General features: G+C 68.3%; 1 protein-coding gene across 11 annotated transcripts; it reads right to left on the bottom strand.

The window, feature by feature from the left end:
* Positions 1–563: 563 nt before the first annotated feature.
* Positions 564–23,464, bottom strand: SLCO4A1 (solute carrier organic anion transporter family member 4A1). Of its 11 annotated transcripts, none has more exons than XR_011996825.1 (12): positions 19,562–19,628; positions 10,700–11,568; positions 9,668–9,758; positions 8,983–9,104; positions 8,500–8,611; positions 5,797–5,951; positions 4,340–4,535; positions 3,749–3,914; positions 3,403–3,510; positions 3,217–3,281; positions 2,839–2,987; positions 564–1,549 (listed from the first exon to the last, which is right to left on the bottom strand). XR_011996825.1 is itself a non-coding variant. In XM_072735415.1 (12 exons), exons 2-12 carry the CDS (start codon positions 11,499–11,501, stop codon positions 1,385–1,387), a joined length of 2,196 nt encoding a protein of 731 aa, XP_072591516.1. In that variant the 5' UTR covers positions 11,502–11,568; positions 23,443–23,464; the 3' UTR covers positions 564–1,384. The 11 variants fall into 11 exon arrangements, 7 of the variants coding, with proteins under 7 accessions (XP_072591516.1, XP_072591513.1, XP_072591510.1 ...); XR_011996826.1 differs by having other exon boundaries at positions 3,484–3,513; XR_011996824.1 differs by having other exon boundaries at positions 3,403–3,513.
* Between the last annotated feature and the right edge of the window lie 826 nt (positions 23,465–24,290).

The following is a 24,290-nucleotide window of genomic DNA, read 5'->3' on the forward strand; positions in this document are numbered from 1 at the left end:
AACGGCTTGGGGTGACGGGGCCCCTGCCTGTGGCATCGCGGGGACTCGGGGCCAGGGTGCTCAGAACCCCAGCTGGCAGTCTTGTCTCCCTTCCACCGTTGCTTCTTCTAAGAAGCTGAGCACGATGGTGGCCACGTCTGGGTGCCAGGAGGACGCGGCCAGGCCATCGTCCCCAGTGCTCACTGCTCCACCCACCTCGGACGTCCGGGGAGCGCCGGGTGTCCCTGTCGTCCCACGTCCCGTGCACGCACTCCTGAACTACCTACTGTGTCCGCCCCCGGCTCCACCCTGAGCTGTAGGTCATTCAGGAAAGTGGCAGGAAGGGGGGCCCTGGGTGGAGGACTCCGGCCCGCCTCCTGGGGGCTGGACTCCAGAGGGAGGGGATGCTCGGGTCACAGTGGGGGACGGGAGATGCCCGCCAGGTGGGTTCACTGTCCAGAAAGTGCTCATCGGGGAGGCAGCCCGCCACCGGCTTTGAGACACAAACTCACAAAACCCCACAGGAAGGATGTATAAAGCCACCAGACTGCAAACTCGTGGAGACAAAACTCATCACACAGAGATACGTTTTAAATATTAAAATATATTTATATACACGTAATTTTAACTGAGGACACCTGGGAACCAACGTCCCACGGAAGTCCCGACGTCCTCCCAGCAGAATTCGCAGGTGCCTGCTGACTGTGCCACTCTGCCCACCGCACTCTCAGGTATAAAACAGATTCTATAAATAAGTTGATGCAAAATATTGGTTCATAAATATCTACATATGCAAGTGGCTCCCGTCCTGCAGCAGCTCCGAGGACAGGAGGGGACAGCAGGTCTGAACACCCCAGGCAGGCGGCTCCAAGCCCCCGGGGACGGCCTCGCAGCTGCTCCGCTTCGCAGGAGAACCCCCGGAAGGGGCCAGGCTGCCCCCAGGATGCGGTGAGCCACACCCGAGGCCGCGGGGGGGGCCGGGCTTTGTACCTCTCAGCCAGTGGTTCGACCGTCGGGGCGCCCGGTGTGCCGGCCCCGCAGGCTCCCGGAGAGCTCGGCCTGGGCCTCGGCCTGCAGGGGCTTTGCACTTTCTAGAGCTAACAGTGCGGTACGGCTGCATAGATTGTCTTGGAAGCACGGCTGTTAACGTGTCCAGGGGTCCGGAGCCTCTTCCTCGGGAGAGACCATCAGCCCGGTCCCCGGGGACCACGAGGGAGCTGTGCCCACTGCGGATGCGCCTCGCGTTCTCGCTCCTGGGCGCCTTTGAGACTCACGTGCGTCCACCACCAGCGCAGACCCCTCAGCATCCCGTGGGAGATTCCCGGAGGGTCCTCAGCACTGTGGCATCAACCGGCGAGGGGTCAGCCCTTCTGGGGAGAAATCGGTGTCCTCGGGAAGCGCCTCATCAGACGTCACTGTGGGGCTGGAGGGCCGAGGGGGCATCCGGGAGGTCCGTGGCGTTGTCGGAGGCCGAGGACTGGCTGGGCAGAGAGGCGCCCAGGCCGTCGGCAGACTCCGAGGGGGGCTTGTACAGGAGGCAGGCGATGGCGAAGAACAGGAAGCCCAGCACCTGCGAAGAGAGGAAGAGCTCGCTGCCCGCCCGGCCCCGGGTCCCGGGGACCCCCTGCTCCGGCGAGGACACCATCTCTCCAGGATACCCCTCGCGCGGACACCAACACTATCACGGAGGGAATGAAAACCACATGTGGGTGAAGATAGGCCCCAGGTGGGGGGAGGGCTTGTCCCGGCTGCACAGCGTCCCCCCAGAAGAGCCGTCCCAGCCCTGACCCCCAGAACCTGCAGCTGGAAATAGGTGTTTGCAGGTGTCACTCAGTTAGGGATCTTGGGATGAAATCGCCCTGGACCTGGTGCCGGGTGTCCGGGCAGGAGCGAGCAGGGAGGCTTTTCCAGAGCAGCCAGGGAGGCGGCCACGGGCCGCGGAGGCAGAGACGCGGGGGGTGCGAGGGGGCGAGGACCCAGGCCACCGCGCGGCTGGGGAGCGGCCTGGGGCTGACCCTGCGACACGGGGCTCCCGCGGGGTCCCTCGCAGCCTCGAGGAGGAGGGGCACGAATGCCGGCCTCTGCGTTCACGCGTGTACTTGACCGTGTAAGTGCCGGGTTTTAGCAGGAACCCCCACCGTGCCCCTTGGAGCATCCCCCCTCCCCAGGGGGCCTGAAGCCAGTTTCCACTTTGGGACAATGACCGAATGGGACGTGTTTGGAGCCTGTCTGCTCCTCCTGCTAAAACTAATCCTGCCTTTAGCAGCGATCCCATCGGCGCGCCGCCGCCCAGGGGGTCATTATGTGGGCGGGCGCCGGCTACTGGCCTGAGGGACCGGAGGAGCCCGACCCACCGCCACGGGAGCCACACCAAGCCCTCCTCACCCCGGGGCTACTTTTCTGCTATTCCGAGGGGGCGGGGGTCCTCCGTGAGGGTGGGGGGGTGGGGGCTCAAGAACATCGTGAGGCAGGACGTGGAGCCCGAGCCCGCCTCCACCCAAAGCAGGTCGTCAACACCCTGTCACAGGCCGGCCCTGGGATCTCGCTGTGCCCTTTCCCGCCATCACGCAAAATCCAGGACGTAAATGCTGTGCTGCCCCCACGCAGCGCCAGCCTCGGGCGCCCCCAGAGGTTCATCGTGACAGGGCCGGGGGAGGGGCGTGCGGCGCCCTGGGCACCGTGAGGCCAGGAGACGGCGTTGCTCACGCGTGGGTCCAGCGAGCCACCTGGCCCGGGGCGGCGGGGCACGGGCCTGCCAGCGTCTGCGCGCAGGAGGGGACCTGGGTGCCATTTCTGCGAAGCCTCCGCTGACCGGAGCCCCAGGGGCCCGCAAGCCGCAGGGTGGTGACGCCGCCTCACCTTGTACGCCAGCCCGGAGATGAGCATGTACCGGCTCATGGCCGCGTTCTGGTACACGAAGCAGGAGCCCTGCTGGCCGCACTGGTCCTGCCACAGCAGACACGCCCTGTCAATGACCCAGCCGAAGGCGATGGGCCCCGGGATGCCCCCTGCAGAGAGAGGCTGGGTCAGCACCGGGCACTGGGGGGCTGCGCGGGGTCGCAGCCCGGCCCCCCCTTTGTGCTAACGAGGCAAAGCCACCTTCTGGGCGGAGACGCGGGCACGGGTCCCTCTAGTGGGCTGCGAGGGGATGATGCCCTTCCCGAAGCCGCGGCGGCCGGGAGCACACCTGCTGGGAGCCCTGCGGGCGGCTGCGCTAGTCTACACAGGCCACAGTACCTAGAGTCCTAACCACGATCCACTGGATGCCCAGCGCGAAGGATCTCTGCCGGTCGCGGACGCACCTGAAACAGAAGGCGGCGGCGGCGGCGTCAGCGCCCGGGGAGGGTGGCCAAGTCACAGCCCCACGCCGGCAGCCGAGCGCCGCCGGGCCGCGTGGCCGCCTCCCCGGGGGCAAGCACGTACCCTGCAGGATGTGCAGAGCTCCACGCGGCGGGCTGCAAGGAAAGGTTCTGGACCAGAGCGAAACCCAGGCCCGGGGCTTACCGTAACGTTGCCGTCAGCGCAGGAATGCTGCTGAGGAATGTAAAGATAATTACAACGAATATGAAAACCAGAAGGAGGGGCTTTCTTTGACAAGTTGAGGTGCATTTCCCTGCAGTAGCATGGCCAAAACCAGAGGAAAAATTCTGAGGGACACAGCTACAGTCTCGGTACACCTGAGGGGCGCAACAACAGCGCTGATTACAGGAGGAAGGGACAGGGGCCCCCCCGGGGCGCGGCGGACGGCACGTGGGCGGCGGCCACTCACCTTCTGGCCGCTCGGGCTGGGCACGGCCGCCCCGGGGCACCCCGCGTGGCAGGGCGAGTAGTAGGTGAGGCCGTCGGAGCCGCACACGGGGCTGTAGTGCTCGGGCCGGCAGGCGCAGTCGGCGTTGCAGGGGGCCGTCAGGTCCAGGTGGCCGTCGGGCAGGAGGCTGCGGGGGAGACAAGGCGGTGGGGGCTCGGGCTCGGACCCCAGCCTCATCTGCTCCACGCGGTCGCTGGAGCCTCGCACCCGGCGCACCACACCCCGACCTGCTCCCCCACCGCGGCTGCAACACGCGCTTCCCCTCGGTTACTGCACAGGCAACGTGTGCACGGGGCTCCCAACACCGACACGACCGGCGTGCCGGGGCCAACCCTCCGCCACGGCGCCAGCCCCCCGGGGCTCGGCTGCACCCCCGCATGGCTCATGTGTGCGTGCACACGTCTGCGAGCACAGACACACGTTCTCCTCTCTTGTCCACTCAAATGGAAAACCCCAGACCGTGGCTCCTGCTCCCACCTTCCCCGTCCTCCGACAGGTGCCCTGACAGGGGGCCGGGGTCTCCCCTCGATGCCGGCACCGCCCAACCCTCACCTGCCGCTGTGGCTGGCCGTCACCCCCGCCATGGGCACGTTGGGGCAGTGGATGAAGAAGATGAAGGAGGCCAGCAGGCTGGTCAGGGTGCACAGCAGACACAGCTTGATGATGCCCGCGCCACGGAGCTTGAACTTGTTCACGAAGAAGCCGCCCAGAAATGTTCCGCCGCCGCCCGCCGGCACCACCAGGTACCCTGCAGGAGAGGGAGGTGCTCGGCGAGGTCCCCGGGGGCTGCGGGAGGGGGGCCGGTGCCCACTGGGTCTTTACAGGTGGGGACACTGAGGCCCGGGGCCGCCCACCTGTCCATGTGGCAGCGCTTGGCTCTGACCTGAGTTGTCAGGCGCTGGACGGTGGGGGCGGGGGCTCAGTCCAGGGGACGCAGGGGCCGGGCGAGACCGGAAGAGAAGTCAGGGCCCCCGGCCTGCCTGCTGGGGGGGCCCCCAGGACACCTGAGTCCAACTGTGAGCCACATTTGGGGAAAGCAGGGACCACTGCCATTTCACATGAAGGAGGGATTCATTGGCCCAGGGCTCCCAGGCCGTCCCCGAGCAGGGGGCAGATGGCAGTGGGGGCTCAGTGGGCCCATCTCTCCAGCAATGACCCAGGCCAGCTCTGGCGTGGACCACTTACACCCCTGGGGTGAACATGGGGGACCCTGGAGGATGCAGCTGTTCTTAGGGGCTGTCGGCACAGGAGAGGGGGCCGCCCAGGGAAGGGGAGGCAGCTGTAGACGGAGGCCTGGGCGTGTGAGGTCACCTGAGAGGCAGGTGAGAAGGGGTGTCTGGGGTGTCAGGTAACAGGGAACGGGGTCCCGAATCGAACGCTGAAGCCCCGTACCGGGAACAGAGCCCTGAGGGCTGGGGTGCAGCTGCATGGCCCTCGTGCTGCCCAGATGCGCCCACCTTCCACACGTGGCGTTGCCCCTTCCAGCCAGGATCCACCCCCGTGGGGCCGGACCCAGTGCCTGGCATCGGCCCCTCTGCCCAGCGGGTGCTCAGCAAGGCTGCGGCTGCCCCTGGACAGTGGTGGGGGGCCTCAGGAGGGCCCCTCATTGTCCTGAGGGCCAGCCCGCCCCAGGCACAGGCCGGGGACGCCCACCTCATGGTGCCATGGAATCCTGGGACCCCAGACACCTGGCTCACGGGCATGGCCGAGCCCGAGGGTCCGGAGCTGGGGGGCCCCAGCCCTTCCTGCAACAGGCCAGGGGTGAGGACAGCCAGGCCTGTGGGTGCGCAGGCGGCACACGTGAGCTGAGCCCGCCCCACCCTCCCACCAGGAGGCGTCGGCCGAGAGCCGGACAGCCTGTGGCCAGTGTCCCCAGCTCCGGGGAGAGGCCATCGCGTCCCTGTGGCCACATCAGGTGGCCCCGTGCCCACTCCCGAGCCCCCCCGCAGGACCACACGGCCGGGAGCCCTAAGGTCAGAGGACCCCCCGTATCCAGAGAGTTTTCTCACCAAACAAGGTGGCAGCCTCCGAGGCGCTCAGGCTGAACTGGGCCTCCAGGAACTTGGGGCCGAAGGTAGACATGCCGGCGATGAGCGTGGCCTCGGTGGCTCCGGCCAGGCACAGCAGGATGAAGGTGGGGTTCCTCAGGAGGAGCCAGATGGAGCTGCACGCGGAGGCCAGAGAGAGACGGAGGCTCAGGGGGGTGCGCCAGGCTGAGCGGAAGCCCCGTCCCCAAGGCCACGGCCCCCCCTCCCGGGTGCACAGCCCCCGTTCCGCTGTGGTCACCCCACATCTGTCCCAGGGACGTGAGGACAGGGCGTGAGGCTGGGGTCCGAGGAAGAAAGCCGGAAACGCAGGGAGGAGCCCTCCCAGGGCCGCCCCCTCCAGCGCGGGGACACCCTCAATGACCGTGCACTGTTCAGTCACTGCGGGGTCCGCTGTGAGGACGGGTGGACGGCCCGAGCCAGGGGCCGGGGGCCCGGGAGGTGGCTGTCCCCAAGTCCAGGACTGGCCAGGCCCTGCGGACGGGGGATGATGTGGGGGGGTCCCTTCTCAGCCAGCCCTCGAGGGGACACAGAGGGGCCTCCAAGGAGCCTCGGGGTGGGCGTGGCTGGCTCCCCAGTTGCTCTGCTGCATACTTGGGGGGCTGCTGCCGGGGTCCCCGTGGAGGTCCTGGGAGGACCGGGAGTGCGACCCTGCACAGCCCGGGGGACCCTTGGCCTCCGGCCTCACTGTGAGGGTCGGACATGGGCCCTGGCTGCCGTCCTCCATGTCCCCGCTGAGCCTGGCCAGTCACCAGCCCCGGCCCCACCTTGCCTGCCCTCGGGATGAGCCCAAGTTCTTTGGGGGCCACTCACTCCAGCTGAATGGGACCCAGGATCCCGTTAGGGGTTCAGGCCGAGCAGGGCTAGAGCCTGTGATCACATGTGACCCCACCTGCCCCTTAAATGTCACGAGGGGCACAGAACACACTGTCCTCACGGGGCTGGTGAAGGAAGCGGAGCCCAGAGTGGAGAACACACAAAGATCGCAGCCAAGGGTGGGGGGGTCCGGGAGTAAAGACGCTCCGTCTTTGTGGGGCAGCCGGTCACCCCGCCCGGGAGCTCTAGCGCCTGCGTGTCCCAACTCCCCGAGCCGTCCCCAGCCCTCTAGCCGCCGGACAGCAGGTGCCTGGACTAGAGCACGGAAGTGTCTGCTGGCCCCCGGCCTCGGGGGCGATGTGGCCGGGAGCCCCAGGTCGCGGCGGGACAGACCCTCACTCTCCGGCGCCTAAGGAAAAGCAGGTCCTGGACGTAAGTGGCCACGGCCCGGCGGCCGTTGGGCGGCTCCGACCCGGCCTCCTGTGCTTTCAGTCCCGAGTGTACAGCTCGGAGCTGCTCTACAACCGGAGCAGGTGCCCAGGCCTGTCCTCGGGAGCCCCCCGCCCCCCGGAGACCCAGCGTCCACGAGCACCGCCGGCCGTCCCCACGCCAGCCCGGAGAGCACCGGCCACATCTCGCAGCCCTGTCACGGCGGCTGCAAACACCTTGAGCCTCAAATGCTCTTCCTTTGGAGGCACAGGCCAGCGAGCAACTGGACTTTGGAAAGAAGGGACGTGCGGTGCAGCCCTACCTATCCTTTGCGCCGGGACGCTCGGGTGGGCGGCCAGGAGGGACCCCGGGGCTGCCCACGGGCTGGGTCGCTGGCGCTGTGTGCAGGGAACCCGAGGGCCTGCTCCACCGGGGGCTCCACCGTGGTGTCGGGAGACCGGGCGAGCTGCCCCCAGACAGAGGCTCCTGCACCCCGGCTGGTGAGGCCCCGGGCCAGCCCGGCCTGCCTTGGGGGCAGCTCCTGAGAGGTCTCCCGGGACGTGGAAGCAGGGGGCCACCCACCCTCCGCCCGTAGCATGACAGCAGAAGCAAAGCAGTGGATGGTGGGAGGCACAGGGGCCTCCCTGGAGGCCCTTCTCCCTCCCCCCGGCGAAGGCAGGCACGGGGACTCATTCCAGCCACCACCGGCCCCCGGCCCCACGAGGCCCATCAGACACGGCCATTCCCGGGCTCGGGTCCCAGAGGGCTGGAGGGACAGGTGGCAGTTCAGCGAGGCCGAGGACTCAGGCAGGCGCCTGTCCAGGGGCCTCCCTCCCCATCCCTGCGACTGCCCCCCTGGAATGCCTGGTCCGTGGAGAGGGTGCTGGGCCCCCAGGAGCTCCGAGAGCAGAGCAGGCCAGGGGCCTTTCGTCCCGATGGCGTGTGAAGACCACAAAGCCAGGCCAGTCACACACAGGGAGGATCAGGGGAGCCCCGGAGAGGGGCCGGTGCAGGGCAGAGGGCAGAGGGCTGGGGTCAGTCCCGCTCCCCCAGGGTCCTCAGAGCCTCGAGACAGAGAGAGGGCACGAGCCTGGAGCCCCCAGGGCACAGGCAGGTGGCGCTTGATGACCCGGTCAGAGGACAGGGGGGAGTGAGGAGCTGGGGCCCGGGCCCTCCATCAGGACCAGAGGCCTCTGGCTGCTGCTCCTTGGTCTCTTAGGTCGAGTTTTAGGGCCGAGACCTGCCCTGCACTGGGTCATGAGGGAGGTTGAGGGGCTGTGCGCTCACCATGCGGCCCTGGAGGGGTCACATGGACTCTCCTAGGTTGGGGTCGAGATCCAGCGTGTGTGGGGCCCCCCTAAGGGTCTTCGGGACACATAGACACGGGCAAGAGGCCCACACCACCCCCCGTGAGGTCCTTACAGAGGCAGGTCTCTGATGGTTTTCCCGAAGTCGGGGTTGCTGGCGGCCGTGGGACCGCTGTCCTTCAGCTGGTGTGTTTCAGACACTCTCATGACCACGTAGCGTTGGGAGCCTGGAAGGACACGTGTCGGTGAGAGCGGGGACCAAGGGCTCTGCTTCAGGCCCCTGCCCGCCCCCAGGTCTGGGCCGGTCCCGGGATGGAGGGTGCGGGGCCAGGTGTGGTGGGGATGCAGCACGGTGAGCGGCGACCAGCTGGAGAGAGCCAGGGACACACGGTGGGACTGGGCGAGGGGAGGAAGGGCTCAGAGGGGGCAGATGCTCAGGCTGCCATGGGCCCCGCTCTGAGCCCATAGGGGGAGGCGCCGCAGGGGCGGAGGGTGCCCGGGGTGGGCAGCACAGGCCCTGCAGGCCCCGCCCAGGAGGTGAAGGCCCCAGACTGTCCCAGGGTCCCCAGCAGCCCCAGGGAGGGGCTGACGCACCCACCTGGCAGCTGGCGGGGGTAGCCGAGGATGGGGATGGCGGTGAGGAAGGCAGCAGCCCCCGCGCCCAGGAAGCCCACCCACCAGGCGCCGACCCACAGGGGGCTCTCGGTGGTCAGCTCCGTCCTGTGGGAGAGGGGCCTGCGGTCAGCATCCCGTCCACGCGTGTCCGGGCGCCCACGCCGCTGCTCCGTGGGCACCTTACCGGGGGCGTTGGGGGCTTCTGGGCGGGCGGCTGGGGTGGCCCCGCACAGCGCGGACGCCCGCGCCCTCCCCCCTCGCCCTCGGCGGCCCGTCCCTCTGGCGGCTCCTGCCTCCTAAGCTGTTTAGTGAACTGGTGTCCAGCGCGCACAGCGCCTTCCCGGGGCCGTGAACCGTTCTGGAGGCTTCTCACGCCCGAGGCCGCGGGCGCCACGGATGTGCAGCTGGACCGAAGCGGGCCCCGCGCCTGGGGCTGCCATCTGGAGGGGGCCTCCCGGGGCTGGGCCTTAGCCTGCGGGGTCTGCGCCGACTCCGGGGAGTCCGCGGGGACTGGGCTGAACTGAGGACGCCCGGCTGGTGCCCGCCCCCCGCAGCGATCAGGGACCCCTCCCTGGACCCCCGGACCCCCAGACCCCGGGCCCCGGAGCAGCCGGCGTCGTCCCTGAGCACACGGGGTCCCCGAGGGGCCGGCGGCCCTGCACACTCACCGGCTGCCGACGTCCGTGTAAACGTTCAGCAGGGCGCCCCCGATGAGGTAGCCGGCGGCGGGCCCGAGGATGGCCGCCGTGTAGAAGGTGGCTGCGGGGAAGCGGCGCGGCTGAGGGGCCCCGGGGCTCGCAGCCGCTGACGCCGGAGCCCCACGGCCCCCCGGGGGAGCCCTCGGCACCCGCACCCTCTGCCCCAGCGCACGGGCCCTTTGGCCCGGGGTTTCCATCTGTGCAGCGTCCGCTGCGTCCCGGATCCGGCCGCTGCCAACCCCTTATCGTTTCTTATTTTTTATTGATTTTCCTTGTTAAAGCAGGCGCCACGCCCAGGGTGGAGCCCAACGCGGGGCTTGAACGCAGGCCCCTGAGATCGGGACCTGAGCTGAGGGCAAGGGTCGGACACTCAACGGCCGAGCACCCAGGCGCCCCCTCCTCCCCCGCCCCCCCCCATTAACTTTCTAAAATGATTTCATGTTTTTTCCATCAAAGCCAACTGTAGTGGGGGGGGGGGGGACTCTCTCCTTCAAGAGAGCCGAGCTCCTGAGGGCGTCGCTTGGCGGGATGGTGGGATGACGGGATTGGACGCCTCCGCACAGCATCACCCCCAGCCCCTCCCGGAGCGACCCTGGGTCGGCACCGCCGGGACTTACAGGGACTGGGCCCGAGGCGGAAACGCGGGGGCTGCAGGCGGCTGGCGGGTGCAGCCGGGCCCAGAGCACCGGCCGGTGTCACCCCTGGGGACGCCTGGCCGGGCAGGAGGGACGTGGGGGTGGGGGCACCAGGTTGAAACCCATACATGTTGCCGCCCACGCCCGTGGGTGTCTCAGTGGGAGCGGGAGGCTCGCACCTAGCGCCTGCGGGCAGGGCCGCAGGGAGGGCCAGGCTGACCCGGGCACCAGCCGCCCCCGGTGGCCCGAAGGCCAGCGCTCACCGGCTACCCCACGAGTGGCCACACACGCGGCCGGCCATGGGCAGATGCACGTGAGGGGCCCCGTGCCCGCCCCGCGCCCGCCCCACGCCCGCCGCCCTGCTCACCGATGTAGACAGGAGAGTAGCTGGACTTGACGTTCTCGTCCAGGTAGGTGACCCCCAGCGTGTAGAGCGGCGTGGCGCCCACGCCGTGCAGGAACTGGCCCAGCATGAAGACCAGCCGGTAGCCCGACAGGCCCGAGGCGCCGTCCCCGCACGCCACGCTGCGGTTGGCCCCGCACGTCCCGACGCCGTCGGCCGCCTGCGCGTCGTAGGCGCCCGCGGTGAAGTGGGGCAGGGCGAACACCAGCGAGCCGGCGCCCATGACCAGCACGCCCCAGCCCAGCCAGCGGGGCTTGTGTCCGTTGCCGCCGAAGTAGCTGACGAAGGTGAGGCACAGGCAGGCGGCCACGTCGTAGGAGCTGGCGATGAGGCCGCTCTGGTAGCTGTGCAGGTCGTAGCGGCGCTCGATGGACGTGATGACGGTGTTGATGAAGCCGTTCACCGTCATGCCCTGCAGGAAGGCGGCGGCGCACAGGAACAGCAGGAAGCCCCGCGGCGTGTTGAAGGCCTGCAGCCACCCGGGCGCGAAGGCCCGCCAGCCACACGCCGCGCCCTGCGGCCCGGCCGCCACGTAGTGCACGTCGGGGGCTGCCCGGGCGCGCTTCTCCGCCTGCGGCCGGCACAGCGGCTGGCTGCACGGGTCCAGGGGGCTGAGGGCCGCGGACCCCGGGGCGCCCGGGCTCAGGGCCGAGCCGGGGGACGCCTGCCTGCCGGGGGCGTCCGTGACCGCGGCCGAGGGCGGGCTCCGGAAGACCAGGGGTGGCAGGGAGACCGCGGCCTTGTCCCCTGCGCAGCGCTGCGGCATCTCCGTCCGGGGGGCGCGGGGGGCGGCTTCGGAACCCGCCGAGCACAACTCCAGCGGCGGGCTCGTTCTGTGAGGAGAGCTTCCGGTTAGAAGGCCGACCCGGGCCGTCGAACGCACTGACATCTGCGCCCCGACGCCCCCGTGCCTGGTCCCGTGGGGCCGCGATGGCCCTGAGGCCCGCTCCCCGGTCTGCTGGGGTCCACGCCAGACCCGTGCACCCGAACAAGGCCATGTGGGGGCCCTGCGGGGCCCTGGATCGCCCGGTCCCCCGCCCCGCGGCCTCCACTCCGCCGGCCTGAGCTGTGCTCTGGGGCCCTGGAGGGAGCTCCGAGCGTGCACGCGGCCTCCACCCCATGCAGCCTCAGCTCCGTGGGAAGCTCACACCCGGCGGGCACGTGCAATGGTGGGGGCAGTAGAGGCAGGGCACGCCCCCACTCGAGGGTCACCAGTGCCCACCCGGCTTGCCCTGTGGCGGTTTTCAGAATGTCCCGATGGGACACGGTGGGTGGCAGGTGGGCGAGCTAGTGAGAAGAGGCCCCAGCGCTCCCCCTCTGTCCGCTCAGCACCAGCCCACCCTGTTCCCATGCTCCACCTGGGCCCTCACTCCCCCCGACCCCAGTGGGTCAGGTAACCCCGCATGTCCAGGCTCCCAGGACCCCACCTGCCATGAGAAAGGGCAGTGCAGGGGCGATGGACGGTCCGCATCGGGCCCTCGGGAACCTTCAGGGGCCGGCATCCCCGGTAAATGACCAACACCCCGGGCACCCTCAGACGCCTGCGCCCTCCACACTTCTGGGCCCCGCTCGGTAGGACACGCAGGGGCAGGGATGGGGAGCGGGTCCTCGCAGGGCTCAGGAGGCAGCAGGACAGCTAGGGACGGCCACAACGACAAGTTCTCCCCTTGGAAATCAAAAGCCGCGAGAGGGGGATGCCTGGGGGGCCCAGCAGTGGAGCATCTGCCTTCAGCTCAGGGTGTGGCCCCGGGGTCCCGGGATCGAGTCCCACACGGGGCTCCCTGCAGGGAGCCTGCTTCTCCCTCTGCCTGTGTCTCTGCCTCTCTCTGGGTCTCTCATGAATAAATAAACAAAACCTTAAAAAAAAGAAAAGCCGCAAGAGAACAGCAACGAGCAGCTCCAAGTCCGTGGCCAAGTGTTACCTGAACAGCTGTGGATCTTGGACACGAGCACGTAAAGCTCAAGCCAAATCATACACATCACATCATTTAAATTAGCAAATTGGGAATCCAGTCTGGGGTGTCAGCCAGATGATGCACTGGTGGCCGCCACGGGCACAGAGAATCGAGTGGCAGCACTCAGCCTTCGGGCGGCTGGCGGCCTCCTCCGGGGGCTCCCACCCGGAGCCTGGGGCACACGCGCTCCCGCCCCACCTCATCGCCCAGGCAGGTCAGCGCGCCGTGACTGAGCCCCTGCAAACTTTTCCTACCCCTGCCCCAGTTCTGCCCCAGTTTGCCTGTGCCCTCTGGAAGGCTCTCGCCCGTACGGAGGCTCTGGATCAAAAACGGGGAGGCTGGCCCTCCCGGCGCCTGGAACCGTCCCCTCCACCCACAGGCCGGCGGCCGGGGCCCCGTGAGCCTAGGATCTGCGACACCGGGCGTCTCCAGCCACCAGGATGGTCCTGAGTCTCGTGGAACTTCCTAAGAATGTTTCTGAGTTTGCACCCGGATCTGGCCCGGCTCGACCTGGGCACCGATACGCGTGTGGCGTGCCAGACGCTGCGCTGCACGTCGATGCACAGGTGGTCGTGCCGACGCTTGGTCTGAATTCCAAGCACACGCTGCCGTCTCACCACAAAGGCCGCGGGACCTGTCCCGCAGGAGAGCCCGCAACCCGGCACGACTGCAGTGTGGCCGGAGTGGCCGAGCCCACCGTGCACAGTGAGGCGCAGGCCCAACGGGCACCGAGCTGCTGGCCTGGTGCCTGGGCCATCAGCTCCCCTGGGCAATGCTGCTGGAGTCGGGCTGTGCCCCGGCTCACTCACGGGCAGTTTCCTTCCAGGATCTGCCTCCGACGTGGGCAGCGCTGACACCCGAGCGGTCAGCCAGGGGACGGGGACGTCACGGCTGCCCTCCCTGCCGGGGCCCAGGGAGTGTCGCTGACCCACATTAAGGCCGGGCCGTGGCTCTGGGGCCGCTGCCCCTTGTTTGTGTCCCGGGGGCCCGCAGCAAGCCGGGGGGCAGGTGGGGAGGCTGGAGGACCCTGTGGCACACTGCGCGCGGGGGACTTGGCCCTCCGGGGACCGGGTCTCGCAGCTGGGCTGGGAACTCTTCCTCCTGGAGCCTGCGGGCTGTACCCAGGAGCCTCCCTCTGTCCGCTGGGCTTGGGTCTGGACAAAATGAGTGTTTACCTTCCAGCTGCCGTGAGGCCTGACCGCAGAGCTGGGGCAACGCGGTGGATGGCAGAGGACCCGAGCATGTGGGACAACGGAGGCAGGCGAGGGGCAGGAGAGGCCGCCCCCCACCCCCCGGGGGCTCCAGGTGGGGTCCCCGGGCAGCCTCACCTAAGACCCCCAGGGCATCTCACTCCTGGTGACTCCCCTCCTCCCCGCAGCCCCCTGCCCACAGCCAGGCCCAGAGCGACTGCCTCGGGGCCCAGAGCAGCGTGATGGTGGACTCCACCTGTCACTTTGGGGGGGCCATGAGGTGCCAGGTGTGTCTGCAGCGGTGTTTCTAGGACAAATCAGTATTCTAATGGGTAGACTCAGTGCCGGTGGGCCTCGTCTGATCAGTTGAAGGACTGAATAGCCCAAAAGGGTCGGCCCTTCCCTGAACTTGTCCTGCGTGGCTACCTCTGACCCGGTCGTCATGCCTGGCTCTGGAGGCCGTCCTGCCGGCCACACCTTCACCTCTCCTGACTTCCCCGCTGGCTGGCTGCGCTTCTGGGGACTCGCCGAGCTCCATAACTGCACAGGCCAAGTTTCTCATGAGGAATCTTCGTTCGTGTGTATCTGTCTCTACGTAAGCTTATACGTACAACACGTACATACGCAAACAACATAGACGTCCGCACGCGTACCCCCTACCGGCTGGTTCTCCGAGCATCCTGACTGATCGGCGGGTAGTTCCGCGCCAACGCCGGCTGCGTGGGAGGCGTGAGGGGCTGTGGGGTCCGGGGCCCTCCAGGACCCTGTCCTCTCCGGGAGGAGCCACAGCCCCTGCACCTGGGGACGACTGCTAGGAGCCAGCTGTCCCCGCCCGCAGAGCAGAGCAGAGCAGAGCGGCGCAGATGGCAGAGGCGCGGTGCACAGAGCGGGCCTGGCTGCAGAGGCCCCGGGGGGCTCAGGGCGCCGCCAGCACCAACCTCCGTCCCGTGGGCCCGGTATTGGCCGAGCCCTCAGCACACACTCAGTGAGCCCCCGAGATCCCAGGCTCAGGAGGCGGGGCTGCCCGCGGATGGGGGACAGGGCTCCCGGGGGACGCCAGCCAGGCGAGCCCCAGACAGTGCTGCACAGGAGGAAGCCCCCAGGATGGGAGCAGCCTGGGGACGCTGTGGGGGGCCCCGGGGCACCTGCTCAAGGCCGGGCTGCCCCCTCTCCGCTGCGCTGCTGCCTGCGCCTTGTCGGGGAACAGCTGGGGCCGCGAGCTGTGCTGGGGAGGCCCTGGATGGCTCTCCGGACCCGAGAGAAGCGGACGGATCGTCCTCCTGCTGCTGCTTCCCGGGGAGCCCTTATCCCAGCCTCCAGGCCTGTCCTTGGTCCCCGGAGCCTCCCCACCACAGCTGGGGCCCCCACCTGTTGCCACGGGGAGAGGAAACCCTGGGGATTAGGTGCCCAGGATTAGCAGCCAGGATAATGTGGGAGCTCTGCACCTGGGGCTGCCGTGGGAGGGGCAAGGGCGTGTGTGCGCGTGCGTGCGTGTGTGCCCTCGTGCAGCTCACTCAGGAGGACACCTCGGGTCCCCTACTGGCCCGGCCGTCAGCAGCACCTCTCACAGTCTGAGCCACGAGGCTGCAAGAAATCCAGGTCCCAGTGGCTCATCCCCCCCCGCCACACCCCACCAACTGCAGCGTGAGGAGCCAGCGGCCCCGTGGGTGGCCCTCCCCTGGGCCCTGGCGTCAACACCGGGCTGCGACGGGGTCAGTCCTCGCGAGCCCTCCTCGGCTCGCTTATTCCTTATGTGCTGGCGCAGGGTCCTGGGCGCAGCTCGGTGCACGCGTGGAGGCTGCCTGCCAACGCAGCAGGCGGCAGGGCCACGGCTCACCCTGAGCCGTGCCGTCAGCCTAGCGCCGAGCCCTGGTCCTCCTCTGCCAGGCTCCCGGGGACAGGCTGGCTCGGGCCCAGCCCACGGCCGCAGGGAGGCCAGCGTGGGGTGACCGGCGCCCTTCCAAGTTAGGGGCAGGGGCTCTCGCAGCTCCAACCTGGACCCTGCTCGCTGGGGACATGTACAGGTTTCATTTCTGCTTCCTCTACGCTCCCTTCTCCCTGCACCTGGTGGCTCTGAGGTTGACAGCCACAGCCATGCCACTGTGACACGTGCCACCCTGTGTGGCCGCCCCTGCCTGGCTCCTGGCCGCGGGTCCTCACCCTGGGCCCTCCCCGTCACCCCGGTCCTCGCCCCCGTGACCCATGGAAGTCTTTCAGGCAGCTCTCTTCTCTCGCCTCCTACGTCCGTCCTGGTGTTTCTTCCTCTGCCGGAGAGAGCGGAGGGAGCTTTCACTTGTGGAAGACGAGACTCAAAGCTATTTATAGAGCAGACCCTGGGCGGCAGGACGGGGGTGGCCACAGCAGTGCCCGACCCGCCCAAATTTGCATACGTGATGACCATGCCCAGGTGAGGGGGGAGGGAGCCGGCCACTCTGCACGGAGGCCAACAATGAAGGACTGTCAGAGACAGCCGGAGGACCTGTCCCTTCAGGGGTGCCCTGCATGGACTCCCTGCTCCCCACCTTGTGTCCACAGCAGGCAGACGTGTGGGAGGGCAGGCTGAGCCAGAGAGGCCGGTACAAGTTTATTCGTCTTCCCAACCCGTGAGGTTTGATCCACGGAGGGGACGGAGAGAGGCCGTCTTGCAGCCTGGCGGGCGTTCCCGCCCCGGGCCGGTGGTCGGCCACTCTTTGTCTCTGTGTCTCCACTTCAACAGAAGTGTGACATCGTAGGGAGGAGAGAGTGAGCCCCGAGGTGAAGGACCCCGGCCTCTGGGCACTTGGGGCTCATGGGAATGAAGACCCGCAGAAGGGCCCTCGCAGGGTCTGGAGGCGCCGGGGCACTGGGCTCAGCCCCGTCCAGGTGGCCTCTTCGGCCTGTGGATCCACACACCAGGCCCAGAGCTGCTGAGACGTAGATCACTGTGACAAAATGCACGGGCCGCATGGAAGCCTGCGGTGGGAATGGGGTGCCACTCAGCCTGCCTGTCCCAAACCCTAAAAGGCACTGGGCCAAGGACCAACATCTCAGGTTCCCCCAAAGCTTCCTGGAGAAAACACCAGTGACGAAGGGCGGTCCCACTGGGTGCAGAGGACGCCTTGGAAGCCCTGCAGCCCAGGAGCCTGTGACTCTCCGGACCCCGGGCTTGGTCCTCAGTGGGCCTCGCCTGGCCACACGGTGAGCAGCTAAGGGCCTGCAGCAGAAAGGGTCCCCCTGACCAGCCAAGCAGGGGAGGTGACCCGGGCCCCACAGGCTGGTTCCTTCCCCTGCTCACAGGACCCAGGGTCCACCCACACACAAGAGCCCTGGTCACCAGAGACTGGAGCTGGTGCTTCCTTTGGGCTCACAGGGCGGGGTCTTGACAGGCCTGACCGTTACCTGCCACGGGGGACACTGGGTCCTGCCCCGAAGCGGGCTCCCACACACCAGCAGCACGCCGGGGCCAGACAAGCAGCTCAATGTCCCCAAACAAAAGCAGCTGAGAGGTTCTGAGGATTATTGTCTATCCCCTTCCGAAAGCAGACAATGGGCTCTTTGCCACGCCTGAGAACAGGAGGCCACGTGGCCCAGGAGGGACTATTTCTGCGGCCTCTGTCCACACCGGAGAAAGCAGAAGTATGGTGGGGTGAGTCCCCGGGTACCTGCGGGGCCAGCTGCCCATCCCTTCTGACCGTGATACCAGGCTCTGTTCCGCTACCTGCCCACGACCCACGGGGAGGTCCTGAGCACCAAAACCACCACGGTAAGCACGAGTCCGCAGGGCTGTGAACCGACACCGGCTCAGCAGCGCTGACCTGGAAATGGATCGACATTCATGGAGACTTCTAGATCGTCTGGAAGCCAGACAGAGACCCAGAGCTGGAGCCGCAGCCGTGGCTTATCAAGGCAAGAGTCCACCGGAGCCCAGGGAGCCAGGCTCTGCGCGGAGTCAGCCAGAATCAGGGGCTCTGACAAGGACAGGAGCACCGCCCCAAGACCTCCATCCCCTAGGCCATCGTCCCTAACCTCCCGGCACCCAGCCACCTGACCACGGTGGTGGGAGGGACTTGGTTGGGACCTGCCCAGGGACCTGGTTGAGGTGAGGGGCCACACCCAGGGTAGATTAGGTCAGAGCCACCCAGGAGGGAAGTAGCCCCATAAAAAATTCCCGGGTAGTGGCCGCCAGCCCTGCCCAGCAGGAAAGCAGACCCGACCTCCCCCTGCGCGGCACCTGGGAGAGCCGGCTGTGGGCGCTCCCTGAGAGGCCCCCTCCCTGCCTCCCACCGGCCTTGGCTCCCCCTGCCAACGGCTCCGGGCCCCTCTGCGGCGGGCCCACCTGTTGGGGCCCTGTGCCACGCCTGGCTCCCGGGGTTGTGTCCTCCCCGCCGGGGACAGAGCTGCAAGACGAATGGAGTCCCCCGAAGCTGGAGCGCGACCTCCCCACCGCGGACAGGCTGGGCCCCGTGGGCAAGTCTGCTCAACCGTAAAATGGGAGTGACAGCAGCCACCTGCCGCCGTTGCCAGGCCTCCTGGGACGCTGTTGGCGCCCTGAGCGCCTTCTGGGTGCTCGGGCAGCTCCTCCCGCCAGCGCACTGGCCCCGGGTCACACGCAGACCTGCGGAAACCAGAGGCTTCCTCTCCCCGGCTCCACCCGCCAGCGCGGTCTGTGCTGGGCGCGGGGTCCCAGCCCGGGGCAGCCGGTTCCGGTGCGACGAAGGCACCCGGGGCCCAGCAGGCGGCGGGAGGGGCGGCGGCCACGCGGAGCTGAGCTGGTCCCTCCGGCTGGAAAAGTACCGGGGCTCCCCCGCGCCTCCCCGGGCACCGGGCCCCGCCGGCTCAGCCGCCCACGCGCCCCAGCGATCGCGAGCGCGCCCGCCCCTGCCCCTGCCCCCGCCCCTGCCCCTGCCCCTGCCCCTGCCCCCGCCCCTGCCCCTGCCCCTGCCCCGCTCGGGCCGCCGCCGCCTCCCGTCCTCCGAGGAAGGCCGCGCAGGCCCCGGTGCGCATCCGGGTTCCCGTCCTCCCCTCGCCCGCTCCGGCCGCCGCCCCGAGCCGGTGCCCGCGCTGCCGCTGGACGGTGCCGCCCGCGTGGCCGGGGCTGGGGACCCGCCGGCGCAGCCCCCCGCCCCCGCCCCCGCCCCCGAGGTGCCTGCGGCGCAGCTGGCGCCACAAAGCTCAGCCGCCCAAGAAACTTGTGCGCTTCGCCATCCCTTCCCGGGCCCGCCGCAGCCGCAGCCGCAGGTGGAGGTGGAGGTGGAGGTGGAGGTGGAGGTGGAGGCCCCGCCGCCTCTCTGCGCCCCGGGAGGCGCGTCCGTCCTGCCCCGACCCGCGGGCCTGCGCCTGCGTGCGCGCCCGGCACCTGCCGCGCCCTCCCTGCCTCCGTCCTTGCCTCCTTCCCTGCCTCCCTCCCTGCCTCCGTCCCTGCCTCCCTCCCTGCCTCCGTCCGTGCCTCCCTGTCTCCCTCCCTGCCTCGGTCCCTCCCTCCCTGCCCTCCCGCCTCCTCCGAGGCCTCCCGCCAGGGCCGCGGGCAGCGGCGCGCACTCGCCTCGCGTTTCCCGGGGCAGCCGGGCCGCGGGGCGCACCGCCCGTGCCCCTGCCCGTGCCCGGCCCCGCCGGCGCCACCTCGCGCCGCGGCCCAGCCCGGCGTCCGCGGGCACCTGCCGCGCTCCTGACGTCAGCGGACCGGCCCGCGCCGCGCCACTCACCGTCCCGACACCCGGCCCCGCGCCGCGCTCCGCGCTCTGCAGGCCGCCCCCCGCTCCCGCTCCATTCATCCCCTCGCCCCGCCCGGCCCCGGCCCCGCCGGCCCCGCCCTCCCGGCCAATGGGGGCGCCGCGCCGGCTCGGCCCCTCCCCGCGCCCCGGGCCCGCCCCCTGAGCTGACAGCTGCGGAGCGCGCGGCGGGGGCGCGCGGGGAGGGGCGGGGGGGGCGCGTGGGCACACGTGGGGGGCGCGGCGGGGGGGGCGCAGGGGGAGAGGCGGGGGGGGACGCGCGGGGAGGGGCGGGGGGGCGCGGGGCGAGGCGAGGGAGGCGCCGGGGGGCGCAGGGGGCGCGGCGGGGGGGCGCTGGGGGGGTGCTGGGGGGCGCGTGGGCACACGTGGGGGGCGCGCAGGGGAGCGCGGGGGAGACGGGAGGAGGCGCGCGGGGCGGGCGCAGGGGGGCGCGGGCGGCGCTGGGGGGTCCCCGGCTCTCGCGCCCTTGGGTGGCGGGTCCCTCCGCGGCGCCCCGAGCTGCAGCCCGAAGCCGCCATGTGCGCAGCGGCGTCCCCAGGCCCCCTGGCGACTGGGTCTGACTCAGAAGTGAAGCTGCCGGTGTGAGGGCCCCGGGTGCGGGTGCGCAGGGGCCGAGAGGAAGTGAGCTTCCCGCCCAGCCCTTCACCCCTCGGAAAGGCCGCCAGGGCCGGTGGGGCCGGGGCGGGGCTGGGGGCCGGGGGCTGCCCTGGGAGGGCTCACCCTGGCTCGGGGAATCCGCCCCCCCCAGCCCTCCCGCTGGGCTGATCCCCTTCCTGCCAGGGGCACCAGCACTAGCACCAGAGGCACCAGGCACCGCAGCCAAACCGTAGGCACCGGCGAGAGCGACGCCCCCACCCAGCACCCAGCACCCAGCATGCGGCCTGAGCGCCCCGCAGGAGTCCCACGGCGCTCTCCCACCAACCTCCACCGCATTGCCTCATCTCTCCGGGTCTGGTTAGCTCATCTGTGAACCGGGGCGATGACACTTCCTCAGTGTCCCTGAAACCAGAAGGTGGGATGAAGCAGGGGATGGGTCGGGCCGCAGACAGGAGCTCCCAGGGGTTGCTGAGTTAATACAGTAACAGTGCACCACCTGGACACCCCACAATTTTTCCTTTTAGTTTCCACAAAATGAATTAACTTAAAGAGAAGTCGGGTCGCCTGGGTGGTTCAGTCAGTTAAGCTACTGACTCTTGATTTCGGCTCAAGATTATCATCTCAGGGTCATGACACGGAGCCCGGAGTCGGGGCCCCTGCTTAGGGTTCCTGTTCCCTCTCTCTGCCCCTCCAGCCTGCTCTGCTCATGCGTGCTCGCTTGCTCTCAAAATAAAGAAAGAAAAAAATCCACAAAAGTCAACTGTGTGTGTGGTTAAAGCCTGAAGTCCGCAGGGTTAGCGAGGAAGGCCTGACCCCAGGCCGCTGAGAGCGAGGCCGCGGACCGCAGAGGGGGTGGGGGCTGACCTCTTCCTGCGGGCGGGGAGCGGCGGTGCTGGGCTCGGGGACACATGCACCTCTGAACGGTTATTTATGAAATGCTCTGCCTTCAGGGGCTTGGCTTCTGCCCCCCGCGGCCCCCGGTTTCGTCCTTGACTCCACGCATCCGTCCACACCTGGAAACGGGGGCACGGTCTGGCTGCTCCTGGCGGATCGGCCGCCACTCCGGGCAGCGCTGAGGAAGGGAGGAGACAACCACGCGCGTTCCCAGGGGCAGAAGTTCGGTCCGAGGGATCCCTGGGTGGTGCAGCGGTTTGGCGCCTGCCTTTGGCCCAGGGCGCAATCCTGGAGACCCGGGATCGAGTCCCACGTCAGGCTCCCGGTGCATGGAGCCTGCTTCTCCCTCTGCCTGTGTCTCTGCCTCTCTCTCTCTCACTGTGTCCCTATCATAAATAAATAAAAATTTGAAAAAAAAAAAAAAAAAAAAGAAGTTCGGTCCGAGTAGGAGGAACTAGCAGGAGGCCTCCCTGGCCTGCCTGGAGGAGGAGGCTGGGGGGGGGGCGCCCTGCGAAGATTCCCCGCGGTGAGCCCGGCCTCCGGGTGGAGCCCGCTGGGAGCATTCCCCGCAGCTGCCTGGAGATGCCCCGGGTAGGTGGTGAGCTCCCCGCCAGGGAGGCGTTTGTGGCGCTGCCCGGCGCTCCGATGGCGAAGCGCACAGGCCTTTCAACCGCCAGCAGCGCGCTGGATGTACTGTACCCGGACTTCACTTGGGGTTACGGCCCTGACACCGTCATACACCATGTTTTTCCTTCGAATAATTCACGTATTTTACTTAAACAGGACCGTTTCCTTTTAAAAAGGTGAATCCTCATCCTTGTGGCGAGGGGGTTAGCGTCGGAAAGCGCCGTCCAGCTGCTCCCCAGGTCACACGGGCTGGGGATGGGCTGTCCCTGAGGAGACCTCTCCTGGACCCGAGGGGCAGGTGGGAGGACAGAACCAGCTCCCGCGGCGACTCAGGCTGTTGGCAGGTTCCTTGGGTGCTGTCTCCACCCCTCGCCCGGGCGGCAGCGCCCTCTCACCTCAGGGAAGCGCTGGCCCCCAAGGACCCTGGGCTCAGGGCTCGGCCCCACCAAACTGAGCATCACGTGGGACCGCAGGGCTCCCCCTCGGGGATCCTCCCACGGGACTCATTCAGAGGCACAATTTGAAAGGTAAATCAGGAGCAAGCATTTCAGGCATATTAATGCAAAACGCAGGCCTTCCGTTCTCAAAAGCTCACCCGGGTGTCTCGGCGGCACCTCGGGAGACCCCAGGGAGCACCTGTGTGCCCGAGACCCCAGCCGGGCCCGGACGGGGTGGGGCCTGGGGACGGGGCCCCCGGGGATGATGGTGCCGGCCGGACTCCTGGCGGCAGCGCCGTGGGCCGGGCTGTGGCCTGCTGTCCTCAGGCCACCCTGCCCTTGGTCCTGCGGTGGAGGGATTAGGAGAGGCAGGGAGGAGCCCGGCTAGAGGTCACCCCCGGAGCACAGCAGCCTCTGAGAACGGGGGCAGCCTGATAAAGTGCCCTGGAACATTCTGAACTCAATAACGTCTATCCTGGCGGGGTTTTGTCTGGAGAGGAAATAATTAAAAAGAAAAGAGAGAATCCAAGTCCCGGCTGCGCTGTGGTCCTGTGGGGGACGCACTGCGGCGTGTCAGGGCAGCTCCAGGAGACTCAGAACGGGCCAGGTACGTGTTTATGGTCAATCATCCTTCTCTGATCTCATCTCGGGAGGCATCCCAAAGCCCCGAAGGGTGCAGGCTTCTGCTCACCCACCCCGCTCTCTGCCGACGTCTGCTGCCTTTATGCACATCTCACGGCGCGGGGAGCACCCCTCCTCCTAGGGTCAGAAGCCAAGTGAAGAGAAAGAGAAACCTGTTCCAGGTCTTGGGACAAGTTAGTGGCCAACCTGGAAGCACCCTGGGTACTCCACAGGCGGATGGAAGAGGCACCGTGTTCTTTGTAGAAGCCGCCAACTAACGGGTCACTGCTCAGAGATTTGGTCACAGAGACTGGGTTCTGGGTGGACAAAGGTGGAGCCCGGCCTCTGCCACCCGGCCACGCAGCCCTGAGCTCTGAGGACTCATCTGAGGACACGTGGGGCACCCAAAGTTCCAGGAAAGGCAGACCCAACAGAGTGGGGACAGGCCCCTCTGCGCTGGCGGCTCTGGCACGGGTGCCTCCGGAGCTTCCGGAAGAGAGGGGCCAGGCCCCTCGGTGCCCGCAGAGCCCAGCCCTCGCCCACCCCAGGGCCCTGGCTGCCCAGCAGTTCCCTAGAGGGATCATTTGACGTTCATCGGGATCCACGTGTGTGGTCCTTCTGCATCTGCTTTGATAAAGAGACAAATGTGTTTGCCAGCTGGAGGGCACCTGGACTCACCTGGGCCTGCCCAGGGCCGGCCCCGCTGGTCTGTCCTGGAGGCGGGGTCAGAAGGTCCACTTGGCAGAGCTCTCCCCTTCCAGAATGACCTCATGGGAGGTGGATTGTTGGTGGCCTCGCAGGTATGTGCGCGGGGCCCTGCCGAGGCCGGAGACAGGCAGGCCTTCCAGGCGGCTCTCGTGCCCACCCAGGGAACGCGCGTCACTCGTAAATCCTGTAATTGCCTCGACTGGCGAGATGAGCTTGCACTGGGGGCTTGTGTTGCAAGCGTTAAAAGCAAACATTCAAATTATCAACAATTATTCGTAGGCCTGCTCGGGCATTTCCTCGTGTCTTATTTGGCTGGATCCGCGGCACACGGAGTGGGCGGGAGCTGCCACCGGGCCTGCCCTCGGCACCTCTGCCCTAAACCACTCATGCGGTGCCTCCTCGTGACAATCAGCAGGAAGGAGCAAAGGACCCTCGGGAGGGAAAGACACAGGACGCAGGGAGGCAGGGCCCCACCTCTGCAGGCAGCTGGGGGTCTGTCCCCGTGCCCTTCTGGCCCCGGCCCTCCCTCGTCCAGTGTCCCTGTCCTGTGTGTCTCCCGCCGGCCTGGGGCGGGAGCTCACACCCCTGCCTGGCGCCCGGCTCCCTGCCCAGGCCTCCCTGCCGCCCGCCCTGCCTCCCGCTGGCTCCAGCTCCCGCCCCCTCCACTCCAGCCGGGACCCTCCTGTGCCACAAATACCCCGAGGGTTGTCCTGCCCTGTGCCTTATACCCGCAGTGTTCTGCTTCCTGAAAACGTCCGTCCTGCCTCCTCCAGGAAGTCCTCAAGGACCATGTCTCTCTCCCCACCCTGGAAGCCGGA

Source organism: Vulpes vulpes, chromosome 14, assembly GCF_048418805.1.
Source record: "Vulpes vulpes isolate BD-2025 chromosome 14, VulVul3, whole genome shotgun sequence".
Lineage (NCBI taxonomy): Eukaryota > Metazoa > Chordata > Mammalia > Carnivora > Canidae > Vulpes > Vulpes vulpes.